The following is a 13,968-nucleotide window of genomic DNA, read 5'->3' on the forward strand; positions in this document are numbered from 1 at the left end:
CTGCCACGCAGGAACGAGGCCCTTCTGACCCAGAAGTGTGAAAAGGTAGGTACCCAACTGAATAAACATCTTAGAGTTGTCTTGTGGAGACAACAGATGGCAATTCTAATGGACAGCACAAAGTCGCTTCATCCGTTCTTATTTGTGCTTCTTTCATAGAAAACAAAGTCACAGAAACAGAAAAATATTTCTTAAACGGAAATTAGTTTCTTCTTTGGTGGCTTGTGAAAGTTTATCACAACTCCATTCAAAACTTTCAGGCACTTTGCTTTTTTTTTTTTATCGTTTAATATCCTTTACCTTTTTAATAAAAAGTAAAAAACAAACAAAAAATACATCCATGTCCTAAATAGAACCTTTCTATGTAAAGATCTCACTAAACAAATAAACATAGGACCAAACAAAATAAGAAGCTGTGAATAGCAATATGATATATTATGAAGCATTTATATATATATATATGTATATATTATATATGAATGTGCAGGTATATGTGTATGCACCTGTGTATGTATAAATATGTAAATATTTGCCTACATACACATCACACACACACATACATATTTATACTGACCTCTTTAGATTGAAGTCCAAGGCACTTTTTACAATGAACAGGTTAAAGCCATTAATTTAGAACATAACTGTTTCTGGGCACATATCAATTTAGGGTACCAATATCAGAATTTACATCTCTCTTTGCCCTGCTTGCTGTGACAAATAGGAGAAGCCTCAGGAGATTAGGAATGTGTCTGAATGTCTAAGGAGAGTCCTCACTGAGGGATTCTGGCTTCCTCATGGAGGGACAGGGAACCAGGAATGTCCCATTTCTGCAGTATGCTGAGGGGAGACTTGGGAGCCTTCTATCCAGGGCTCACCCATGGCTCCACCTTATACTCTGAAGGCCCATGATCAGAGTCAAAAAGGGGGCTTTGAGGTGGCTCAAAGCTGTCACTTGAGTGGCTTTTCACATCAGACTAGAGAAAGGCCACCTCCAATTGACATTACAGTTCATGTATGTCATTTAAACTGTGCAATATCAAATGGAATTTTAAGATAACACCCATCTTTATCCTCACAATCACATAAACCCATCTTTACCCTTACAATCATATAAGAGCTGTCTATCATCAAACAATTTGGTAAATGATATTTGAGAAAGAAATAGCTGAATTATTGGTTACCATTGCAGTACAGTGAGGGAGGCCAGCACTTCTCAGTGCTGGTTGCATATAGATCACCAGGAGCACTGGTTAAAATGCTAATTGTGATTGAGCGGGCCTGGCACAGAACCTATTTCTGACAAGTTTGTGGGGGATGTGAATGCCGCCGGTCTTTGGCTCTCACCTGGAGTACCAAGGATTAGCATAGGGCTACGCACATGAATTATTGTCCAGAGCTTGTTTCCACCAAAACTAGAATTTGGATTAGTTTCCTTGATTATGGATGAGTTACATCTTTGATGGGAAAGGTCAGAATATATGTGTTCTCTATACATGTAAACATCTTAGCCAGTCTATAGATCGCTAGAAGTAAAAGCCAAAATAGCTCCATTTTGAGCAGGAGATGTATAAAGAAACAAATCAATATCTCTCAGTCAATTACCAAATTGAGAGTTAGCTCATTTCCATTACCCAGCGAGTAAGCCATGTGTTAAAAACAGGTGCCCTGGAGTTCTGATGGCTTTAATGGTGCTCAGTCTAGCACATAACTGAAGAGTAATGCAGATGCCGAGAGAAACAAACGTGACTTGCTTACACAGACAGCCCTGTCTACTCCAGCTGATTGAAACTGGATGTTTAGAAACTTGTCTGTCATTAAGCATGACTAACAGGTGCTACGGCTGAAGTTCAGGGAACCTTAGAGGCTTCTAGTCTCTTTCCCAGGGCAGCACCTACAGCTTTGCATGATCTGTGGATCTGTGTGCATTTCCAGAGCTTGCGAAGGGAAGAGGCAGGCAGGTAACTCTCCCCTGATGCTCCTTGGTCTGCACCTGTCCTGTGTTGTGCAGAAGTGATCCCAGCAAGCACATTCCTCATCGGGAGATGTGCAGATTTAGGGAGGATATCCTTCATCCATTTTAATATAGAATAGGACCCTGGTAATTCAAAAGAAGGAACTCTGTAATTCTGTAACAAGTATATCTCAGGTACTGTATCGAGAAGGAGCGAGTGGGTTTCATGGGCTGCTTATTTTTGCCATAAGAGGAAATGTGATATTCAGAACCATCTCCCCCTATCTACAGTGAATAGCAAATGTGGAAGCTGGCTCTGTACTGGGTCTTGCTATGCACATCCTGCCCCCTCCTCCAGCATCAAGGACAAACTGCAGACACCTTGATCTTCCCCTTCCTGAATCACACCCTCCTCCAAGAGATTATCAACTGAGAGAGGCACACCTGCACCTCAGTTCTCACTGGGCCCTGCCTGGCTAATCTTGGTTGTCCTCGTATATAGAGAAACTCAATGCTTAGAATTTTTAGTATTTTGAGGCAGTGTAAACAAGAGTCTTTTTTTAATGCCCAATTCTGATGTTGCCAGAGGAAAGCTGGTTGGCTGTGCCTGAGGCAAAAAACTTACAGACTGGGCCCTTTGCATTTAGATAGAAAGAGTCTACGCTTTTACTAAATTGTTGACGGTTACTTAAGGAGTGATGGCTTTACAAATCGCTTCTGAAATGGCTTGGTAGAATTTAGGGTGGAATTATTCTTCTCCGCTTACCTCATGGCTATTTTTATCTCTACTGCTCAGTCTTGGAGAATATGGCCATCCGGCCTGCCGTGGAACCAGGACCCTGGGTTTGGGGGTCAGGCAACCGCTAACAGCGATGTGTACCCAGAAACAGTCGTTAGGAAAGAAAGCAGGCTGTCACCCAGCCTGCTAAAGACTAGCTCAATACAAAATGTTAATCGAAAGTTACAATATATTTTATAATATAGCAATATATTTCATATTTAAAATAAACTGTTATGCTTTCTCCTATCATTAAAAAATAGCAAGCAGTACAGAGGCAAGATGCAAATTCATACTGAAGCCCATCTGGTTTGGAATATAAACACCTCCATTTCTGAGTTTGCTATGAAAATGGTTCCTCCATCAACATCCTATCACTCGAGTTTGTTGTTCTCTTGTGGCCAGCACAGAATGAAGAGACTGGGACTAAATCGATCACTGTGTTGCGCCATTAAATACCATATATGATGAAGGTGGGTCAGCTCTGGTTGGGATCCGAGAAGTGACACAGCTGGAGAATGTCACTCAGCCCCGTCCTCCCTCTGGGAAGCTGGATATCGGCTGTTCCAATCAGATTCATTTTTTTTTATTTGTCACTGTTCCTATTTATTTATTATTTAGTATTATTGTTATTATTTTTGCTAGAAATGTCAGCATCTCTTTGGGATCTTAACTAGAGGTTGGTATTGAATTTTGTGCTTTTCCTCCACCAGCTTGATTGGTCACAAGGTCTCTTGTCAGTCCAGGCCCGAGGTTGCTCGCAGCTTCCAGAATACATGTCTCAGTGTGTAAACAGCTGTGCAGGGCTCATGGCACCTGGTTCGGAGGTCGTCTGTTGAAGATTTGACAATGTTGTTCCGAGGGAACTCCAGTTCGTGTGTGGGCGTTTCCAGTAATGGCGTAAGACAAAAAGATCACAGTTACATCCCCCTCTGTGGCTGCCTATAGACCACTTCACAGAACATGTGTTCATAAGCTGTGGCCTTGTTCAACACAAGTCTACATATTCCTTGTCTGGCAGGACCTTATTATTCATGCAGCCTGACACAAGCTTCCTGTTACCACAGGCAGACACTATCACCACCCTCCATTCCCCCCCCCCCCCCCCCGTCTTAGGGCTAGCTTTAATCCCATTCCCCAAATGTTTGCTTTGGCAGAGGTGGAGAAGGAAGAGATTCTGCCCAAGGTATGAACAAGCCAGCTGGCTACAGGGGAGAGAATGAACTGTTTGCGTCTGCCAGGAAGCCTCCAGATAGCCATCTAAGGGACTGAAACCAAACCAAGAAGTCAACAGGGACAGCAGAATGACCACTAATGGATCCTTAATCTGCTTCTAGTAGCTTTGGGGGAAGTAGAGTGACTGGATGAGGTGGGAACCTATTTGAGCATTTAAAAGCAGTAGTTTAGAAAGTCGTAACCTGCTGGTAGTGTCACAGTGTCTCAGCCGGGTTTCTCTAGCAGTGGCTAGGGTGTCTGTTTTGAGATGGAATACTGACTCTCTATTTGGAATACATTGTTTGTCATCCTCTGGAGGATGGGGGCTTCCTGAACTCTGCACAAACTCTGTCTTTCTCCCTGCAAATCACTCCCTATCCAATGTGCAGTAATTACTTTTTGGTAACTATCACAACATTCAAATGTAACATCTAAGTGTGGGTTAGCTAGTCAGTCAAGGCTGCTGTGCTAGCGATAGGGATCTCATTTTGTCTTCTACTGAATACTTTGAACTTAATTCATCTTCGCTTTTAAATACACACAAACTGAGACCTATTGGCAGGAGTCTCAGACTTTCACCTATTCTGATTTTGTATCACTAGTTTTCTTCTTTCCATGACTTCTTTGTAAGGGGAAACTCTCCAGATACGTTGAAATCATTATTTGTCAGTGCTGTGCTGTTTGAGGGCTAGATTTCACATTCAGTTTCTATGTCTTCTGATTTACAAGGTTGTTGTTTCAGCACAGGACCGACCCTGTTAGGGTCACAGTCACTGGTGATGCATGGCTATAGCCCCTCTCATTCATTTGGGTCATATTTCGAGACATGATGTCATGGAGTTATACATTATGGAGGTGGTAAGAATGGCCCACAGACACTTCATAATGATTTATTGATGATAATCACACATGCGACCTTTGAGCCAAAGGTGCAGATTCTTATTTGGATGTCAATCTAAGGAGGAATGAGCTTCTAGTCGGGTGTAAATTACCAACTGAGGCTATATCCTGAAATCCCACTGAGCTCAGTGGTCTTGGAGTATCACAGTACATCCCTGACTTCACAGTACATGAAGCAATTATATGGCTTAAGCAATGACAGGGTGGCTCTATATTTTTAATTCAAGTGTCCAGATATTTGGGGAAATATTGGAGTGCTTCCGTCTGCTACTGCATTCCTGGAAAGATGCTAGGAAGGCCTCTGCCATCGGTCAGCCTTCTAGGAGTGAGTGAAATTGGACCAGTTCAGGGCTAGGGCAAAATTACAGTATTCATAGTTTTAAATTGCAGCCCACTCTTGAGACTCAGACTCTTTCCACTACCACATGGCCTTAGAATCCACTAGCCTCCTTCCCCACTCAACTGGGATGCTTAGGTGATGTGGGATCATCTAAAAGATGCAGGGATACATCTGGGTGAGCTAACCAGGATCCTCATTACCTAGCTCATCAAGGGTCGATTATATTTGCAAGAGAATTATGACTTCCCTCATGAAGCTGCAATATCAGGACAAAAAAGCAGCAGCTCATTTGCCATCACAGAGCCAACCTTCTGATCCTGTCATGTTTCTCGAGGTATATTCTTCTGCTAGAGATAAGGCCACACAGACCTATTGCAATACCAACAGGCCAGGCCACCCTACAAATTCCCACATCTCTCTCTAATGCTAGTGGTGCCCTCCTGAAACAGCTCTAGCCATCCTCTACACTAGTGTTGTTAGCTTGGCCTTCAGGGTTTACTTAGCAAGAATATCAACAAAAAGACAGATTGTAGACTATGTCCAAACCAAGATGGATACACAGCAGGAGAAGCGGTGGGATCTTGCATGTCATTTATGTGAAAATGGGAACTAAATCTTAGATGTGCCATGCTTATGACCACACAGCACAGGATCACAGCAAGATGCAACAGAGAGCAGGGAAAACAGCTGAGGGCCAATAGACCACATGACCAGGAAGTGGGCCCATCAGCAGCCTTCCTTTTGTGAAATGCAACCAATGCTACAAAGAAGGTACAATGGCTATTTCATCTGTGTGTATATCTGCCTGTAGGTATGGCTAAACTGAAAACAGGAATACCATTCTCAGGATACAAAGAATCTTTCCGATAATTAATAATTAAAAGAACAAGTAAAAAGAATTAAATGCTAACAACAAATGTGGCTTCTCTGGTGTGCAAAACAGCTAATGAAAATGCTCGAGGGGGCGATCAAGATAGACCATTAAGAAGATAGGCCATTAAGACAACAGCAGCAGGCTGGGGTGTGGCTGACTGGAACAGCACTTGTTTAAAACGCATGAAGCCGCAAGTCTGGTCTCCAGCACTGCGGACACAAGACACGAGACAGCAGCATCAAGACAGAAAGACAAACAAGAGGCTTAGAAACAAACAAACAAAAAACCAAGGCATGTCTTCCGTGCCACAGTTGCCCACCTCACTGTCCAGCAATTCCCTGTCCTGAGAGGACCAGCCCCAGCATTGCACAAGAAAAATGCACATAGTAAGGCGATGCCTCCAGGGACCTGTGATAGCCTGACACGGGGCTACTCTCAAGACAGCAACTATACACAGATAACATCCTTTTGTCCTACCAAAAGATGGATGAAATATTCCACGTATAATTTCTTATAAGCAGAAACCGAAGACCTCCAGATGGGAGAAGTGATAAAACTCAATAGCTTTCCCACCACAGCTGTGTGCACAGTCAGATCACAGAGCAATGGGGATAAAAGCAAGTGCCCACGCCTATCCCAGATCTGCTTGTTTCTGGAGTCTCTTGGATTCAGTAGAGTAAGTTTTGCCCCAAGATGGGTGTGGCACAATAGGAACAAGCTTCCAACAAATGTGTTCTCTCACTTTACACACATGCCCCTAGGGCTTCTTGTGTTCTCACAGTGTTTCATTTTGAGATGATGTCAGGTAAGGTAGAAGGGACCACAGGAGCCACTCTCTACCTTTCTCCTCCCAACCTAGCAGTGTTAGGCACTGATCCTTCCACACTCCTACATCTCCGGCTGGAACCTTCTGCTGGCTGAAGATGCTTCGGCAAAGCCCCAGACAATAGTTGCACTCACTATGGTGGCATTGGGCACGCTTGTCTCCTCCTCCCCCACACACAGACACCTGGGAACATGGGTTCCATCAGCACACAGCTTATTTGGCTGGATGAAACCTCTTCAAAAGCTGTTGTTTTTAAAAGGACATTTATCTCTCCAGTGTGGAGTTGGCATACATTAAATCAGGCCACATGCATGCCCAGGACACTGTGAAGGAGGGACCTGCATCTTCAATGAAGCTCAAAATGTAGCCAATACCCTCTAACGTCCTCAACTAAACACACCCCATGCATCATCTCAATGCAGAATTACTGTGTGCAAGGGGAGGTACCAGGTCCCTTTCATTTGGGCTCAACTCAAACAGAAAATGACCTGGATTGAACATCTGTGTGTGTATATGATGGATAGTATTATTGGATGGAAAATCTGGCTTTTTATTTGTCTACGTCACCACCCTCCCCAAGTCTAATTTGGGTATGCCTGTTTTGGAAAATTCTGGGCGGCTCTCTTTTATTTTTTTACCACCCAGAGGCTTCCTTAGACAAAAGGACAGGACAGGTGAGCTGAGGTCCCAAGGCAGCCAGGAACCCACTCCCCAAACCTAATACCACCCTTGCTCAGCACACCCCACTTTGGCTGGCTTCCCTCTCAGCTGCTTCAGAGTGGCTGCCCCTCCCCACCTCCCTGTGAAAACCTGAGATTGAGCAGGGATTTCTGTTCTCCGCCAACTCTGCAGCAAGGGCCCTGACAGAGGCGTTGCTTCCCGTCACCTCGTCTTCCAGCTCCCAAGTAGAGGCACCTAAACAGAGATTAGATTTCTGGTTTCAAGGCATATCGAACAAAGCACGCTGAAAGAACATGAGTCAGCTCATCTGTTCCATCTCTCTTCGTTCTGTTCCCTGGTCCGAAACTTCCTTGACAGCAAAGCGACCAGGAGAGAGTTGATTTGCATCTTAAGACCTATGGGTAATGCTTCTGGAGTGGGGAGTTTTATTTAGCAACTGCTTGAACTTGTGTATGGGGTTGGGAAAGAGGTGGAGCTGATCCCGATAGGGCTGTCAGAGGGAGGGGCGTGGCTAGTTCCCACGGCCACACTGATGCCCCGGGCCTCCACGAAGGCAGTGAGCAGCTGCTGCTGCTGCTGGCGCAGGGTATCTGCGATGAGCAGGGGCAGGGAATTGAAACTGGCTGTGAGGTGCTCCAGCTTGGACTCCAGGCTGCCAATCTGCTTTTCTAGATCTTCACTCCGGTCATTGAGCTCCGTGATTAAGTCATACATGACGTTCTGCATCTGGGAGAGACAGAGGGGGAGGCAGGAAGAAGACCATCACCACAGAGAACTCTGTTGTGGGAAGATGAAATGCCCTCCACCCTGCAGCTGGAGCCACCTCCGCCCAGCTTCCTCCCATGTCACCGAAGGAGAATTCCAGGACTTTCCAGGTGATGGACAGGCTGGGGTGGGCACTTTTTTTTTTCTAAAAGGAATGGATATTGAGGATCAATTTTATAATTTGTTTTATTTTGTTCTTTTGATACAGGGTTTCACTACGTACTCGTGGGTGTCCTGGAATTGTAGACCCAGCTGGCCTTGAACTCACTGAGATCTGCCTGTTTCTGCTTTCTGAGTGCTGGAGACTAAGGATATGCGTCACCATGCCCAACTTAGTTATCTATTTTAAATAGCAAATATGCATGGAAGAAAAGAAACACTTCCCCTTTCTTAAATTGAATATGGCTCTACATGGTTCTCGATTCACACAGAGTGCTGCCGTCTAATGATTCAAGAGGAGACACTGAGGTGAGAATGGCCAAGGCTGTAGACTCCTAATTAACAAGTCAAGGTTCAAGTGCAAGTTCAGCTCACTAGTAGGCCACTTAACCTCTCCTACCCTGACCTCCTTATAAAATCAGAGTTAATAACTACACATAGTTATGAGATTGCATCCCCACCCCCTTTCTATGCAGCAGTCAGAATAGAAAATGCGATTAATGCCTCAGGCATGATCCTGGACCACAAGGGGCTGCCCTGCTGATGAGCCACCCGTCTGCTCCTTGGCTCCAGAGGAGGTAGAGAAGCCCTGGAGCAGGTTGCTTCTTTTAAGGGCCGTCTGACCTGGCTGAGGTCTTGGTTGAGCAGAGGACACTTGACTCCTCAGAGCAGGCGCGCCTCCCATGCTGCCTGGCAAAGGCTGCATTGAGGGTACTTCTGATGGCCTCCTGTCTCCAACACTGTCACACGCTGTTCTTTGGTCCCACTTGTTATCAGAGCTCCCTGCACAGACACCCCGTGATTCCTGTGCTGATTGCGGAAGCCTAGACTATACATGGCAGACAATCAGCAAGCACCGGGAATGCTGGCTCTCAAGTCTCACACCCAGAGAGAGGAAAAGGGGTTCTGGTGCCTGTGCCCGTGTGGTGTGGTGTGGTGTGGTGTGGTGTGGTGTGGTGTGTGTATGAAATTACCCTAATCTCATCTGACCTGGCATTTCTCTAGGACAGCAGTTCTCAACTTATGGGTCAAGACCCCTTTGGGGATGGCATATCAGATATCCTGCATGACGATTCATACATAACAGGAGCAAAATTACAGTTATGAGGTTGAGATGAAATAATTTTGTGGTTAGGGGTTACCTCAAATGAGCAACTGTATTCAGGGCTCACCGCATTAGGAAGGCTGAGAACAACTGCTCTAGGAGGATGTGGAAGGAGCAGGCAACCGGATGAGAGAGGAACAGAGGACAAGGGGGGAGGGGAACGGAACGCGAGGCAGCAGCAGAGGAGCCATGGTGAAACTGCAGGAGAGCCCCCTGCAGTTGGAATTGTGGAGGAGCAGGTCTGAAGATAGCTCTTCTCTTGCCAGCTCTGCCCTCCCAGGGAAAGGGTAACCTGGATGGGGGGGGGGTGGGCGTGGCCAAGTTCCTCCTCACAGGGCGTGGTCCCTCCAGAATGGACAAGCCACTGATCCCATGCTGGGCCACAAGAGCACCTGGCGAACTCCAGTGTGGAACCAGGTGATGGTCATCTTGTTCCTTTAGGTTCTGGTTCCTTCCTTATCTGTGTTCCTAATCAGAACTGCCATATTTGAAACGTTTACAGCTCACAAAGCAGGTTTACAGTTCTTATTTGACTACCCAAGTTTCAGATGGTGGGAACTATTTTTATTTCCCAGTTGAAGAAACTGAAGGAATTGGGTGAGGGGCCCCAGCCCTCCCAGCTCTGACAGCATACATGACATGAGGCCTGTTTAATACAGAACATGCAATGGAAGGGTACATTCTTAATCTAGGGAGGAACAAAGAACAGAGGCGAGGGGTGGGGAGCTGGGAGGCAAAGCACGAAGGGAAAAGGAGCCAGCGTAGCATTACGATGGATGCTTTCCCTTGGCAATGCTGCTAACAGGATGCTAAGGGAGTGGGGACCTACACGGAAGCACACATGACTGCCACTGGAATCTGGGTCTCATGGGAGAAAAACACAGAGACTAAATGGATGGCTAGCAGGGTCTGCCTCCTCCTCCAGTTTCACGCATGGACTTTACAATGGCTCTGTGCACACTATCTTCCCACAGACTTCATTCCTCTGTGATATATGGCTTTATTTCCCTGTCCAGTGCAGGAATCTCTCTCTCTCTCTCTCTCTCTCTCTCTCTCTCTCTCTCTCTCTCTCTCTCTCTCTCTCTCTCTCTGTGTGTGTCTGTGTGTCTGTGTGTCTGTGTGTGTACTGCATGTGAATCTATGGGTGCCAGTTCATAGGTACAAGCAGAGGATATGGAGTCTCTTTCTCTATTATTCTCTGCCTTATTCCTTTGAGACAGGGCCTCTCACTGAACTAGGAACTGCTGTCTTGGCCAAGCTCACTGGCCATCAAACTTCATTTTTTTTTCTGCCCACCAGTGCTGAAGGCACATGCAGCTCTGAGTGTTGGGCATTCAAATTTAGATCCTCTTTCTCTCCCAGCAAGTGTTCCAAGTCTACCAAGCCATCTCTTTCACTCCATCAATGAGAGACTGTGGGCAGCCCTGAAGGAAGATGAACTCAAAACCTAGATTAACCTGATATTGCTGGAGGAGCATCAGCCACAGTGTGCCCTGTTGGTGAGAGGTGAGATGGGAAACATTGCCTGGGGCATCTCACTGAGCCACTGCTGAGGCTCACAGAGTCCGTCCTAGCTGTTTCCTTCTTCCTAGTCATAGCTGAGTTGTCTAAAGACAGACACGTCAGTAAAACCGGCCAATCAAATCTCCTCTCTTGAGAATTTAGAATTAAGAACAAATGAAAGTCAAATATGCTCCAAGGTGACCTGGGGTGGGGTGGGGGTTGGGGTGAAGGTTGGCGTGGGGGAACAGCACCTGAGTAGGAGAGGAGAGGTGGTGCGGAGGTGTCTCCAGACACCCCCTTATCTCCTGGGAATAAGTGGTTCTAACATATGGGGAGTACTTCCAGGAGGTTTGCTGGAACTCTGTGTATTAACCAACGTGTCCAAGACTCCAGGGGTCCATTCATCCACTCCCACACTGGGTTCTGGGAAACCCCACACTCCACCTGAATGCCCCTTCCAATGGCACATGTGTCTGTGGGCGTCTCCCTAGCTGTGGCTGAGGTCCTCCATAGGAAGTTCTTTCTTTGCCTTCTTGATCCCTCTATTGAATGAGGAGCCTGCACGTGGCCCAGCAACCAATAATTTCTGCTTGCAGGCTCTTTTCAAAGGGGGCTTAATTGGCCTGAGGGAGTTTCCTTTGCTTTCCCAGGGAATAAGGTTCCGTTACAATTGACATCTGCTGGAATGTTCTGCCAGCCCAGCCCTGGGCTACATATTTGCTGTATAATTTCTATCAGAAGGTAGTGGGGGGCAGGGAGCCCTCCTGGTCAGACTGCCCACGCTTAGTTCTGCCCACAGTGCTGATTTTCAAGAAGAGAGTCTGTTTATGATGTTGATGGCAGTAAAGGCAAGAAACACTGAATGACAATGTCATATTGGGCCTTAAGACCTTAGGCTCTCAGGAACTCCATGTTCAATGTCAGCTGTCTGCCTATTATGATACAGATACACACACACACACACACCACTACTACCATCTATTTGAGGTCAGGAAAGCCTAGGCTGTAAGGATTAGAAGACACAGGGAAATGAGTTTCCTAGTATATCAACAAATTGCAAGAACTGTGACAAATATATCCCAAGGCATCTGTGTCGCGCTTGCCCCATTTGGTCCTCACTAAGGTACTTTCTTGTGTGACTTCTGCTCATCCTTAAAAGCCCCTTGATAAACAGTTAATAACACACTAACAGGAACTGGTTAGCTAATTAGTTATGAACAAGACAAATCTGAGCTATTCAACTTGAGAAACAAATGCCACGTGTTAAAGGACAGGACACACTGGTAGATTACAAATGTTTAAAAAAAACAAAAACAAACAAACAAAAAACCCGCAAACCTAGGCATTTAACCAAAGAGGGCTGTCTGTCTATGTCTTCCTGGTCCTGCACCGTGTTCTGTGAATGTGGGTCAGGTCTGCCCTGGATGCCACTCACCTTGGAAAGGTCCACCAGGGTGTTGGCTTGGTCACTCAGCTTCCTTTGTTCCATCTTGACACCCCGCAGTCTGTGGGGAAGAGTTAGAACAGGCAGTTCAAGTTCACGCTAAAGCGTCACCCCTTCATCAAACCTGAGCTTGGAGTTTAGTGTTGGGGTCATGAACACAGGGGTAGCTGGCAGGATTAGACTTGTCAGGAACCCGAGAAAGCAAACGGTTGTTTCCATACATGTTTCCCGTGTCACTCTCAGTGCCTGACTTGTCTCAAGTCACTCACTCCCCTACTCCCCTGCCTTTGTTTGGGATGTTCTCTCTCCTCCAATGTCTGCTTCCTGACCTGCCCGGTTCCTCAAGTCTTTGAGTCAAAACAACCGTCTGTCTGTCTGTCTGCCTGTCTGTCTGTCTGTCTCTCTCTCTCCTCCCTCCCTCCCTCCCTCCCTCACTCCTTTCTTTCTTTCTTTCTTTCTTTCTTTCTTTCTTTCTTTCTTTCTTTCTTTCTTCCTCTCTTCCTCTCTTTCTCTCTTTTTTCTTTCTTTCTTTACTTCTCTGCCCTATTCATTTTATTTGCTTCTGTATTTATTTGGGGGTGAGCAGGGTCTCACCTCACCTCAACCTGAATTTGTAGCCCAGGATGGCTTTCAACTCAGAGGGATGCTCTTGCTTCAGCCTCTTGAGTTTGAGGCTTACAATCCTGAACCACCGTACCCAGCTCTGTACTATACTTAAAACATTGTATTCCTCTATCACAAAAGGAACTAGTGGTAGTATGCATATGTGTACAAGCACATGTGTGAAGGCATGTGGGTCTGTATGCATGTGTTTGTTTCTATGACTTTGTATGTGTGTCTATGCATGTGTATATGTGTCTGTATATGTGTGTGACTATATCTTTAAATATGTGTTTCTGTGTGTGTCTCTGTGTGTGTTTGTCTGTGCATCTGTGTGTGTGTGTGTCTGTGAATATGTCTGTGTGTGCATGTGCCTGTGCATGAGTCTGTGTCTCTCTGTGTGACCATATGTGTTCATGCATGTATGTGTGTGTGTCCATGTATGTCTGTGCATGTATCTGTGTGTGTGTCATTGTGTATATGTGCATATGTATGTGTGTCTTTCTGTGTGTGTGTCCATGTATGTCTCTGCCTCTGTATATGTGTCCATATATGGTGTCCATACATGTGTATGCATCTCTTTGTGTGTGTGCATGTGTGTCTGTGCATGTATGTGTGTGTGTGCATCTGGGTAGCATGAATGCCTTTAGGTCCTTGCTCTGATCTCTGCCTCCCACAGCAGCCTGCCCACTGCCGCACAGTGAGTCAAAGGCCTGGACTGGGTGCTTTTTGAGTAGAGCAGAGTCGATTTCTCCTGCATCTCCCTGGTTTGGGGATGCGCAGCAGAGCTGTGGCATCCTGCGTTCAGTTTGACCAAACAGTACACT

At 45.9% G+C, this 13,968-nt stretch overlaps 1 protein-coding gene across 2 annotated transcripts in view; it reads right to left on the reverse strand.

Moving 5' to 3' along the window:
- Positions 1 to 285: 285 nt before the first annotated feature.
- The window catches only part of Kcnn3 (potassium calcium-activated channel subfamily N member 3), a 156,043-nt gene continuing 142,360 nt past the window's right edge, over positions 286 to 13,968 (reverse strand). Inside the window, exons 7-9 of one of the 2 annotated variants that reach the window (XR_015046700.1) lie at positions 12,533 to 12,602; positions 2,718 to 8,291; positions 286 to 2,095 (exon numbers count right to left, since the gene is read on the reverse strand). Coding sequence is in view for 1 of the 2 variants with exons in the window: in XM_021158361.2 (XP_021014020.1) it covers positions 7,995 to 8,291; positions 12,533 to 12,602 (367 nt within the window). In the remaining variant the exon portion in view is untranslated. Of the gene's footprint in view, positions 8,292 to 12,532; positions 12,603 to 13,968 lie in introns of both variants that reach the window. The other variant, XM_021158361.2, reaches the window with a different exon arrangement.

The sequence above is a fragment of the Mus caroli genome, unplaced genomic scaffold (genome assembly GCF_978045245.1).
Source record: "Mus caroli unplaced genomic scaffold, Mus_caroli_1 scaffold_3, whole genome shotgun sequence".
Classification (NCBI taxonomy): Eukaryota; Metazoa; Chordata; class Mammalia; order Rodentia; family Muridae; genus Mus; species Mus caroli.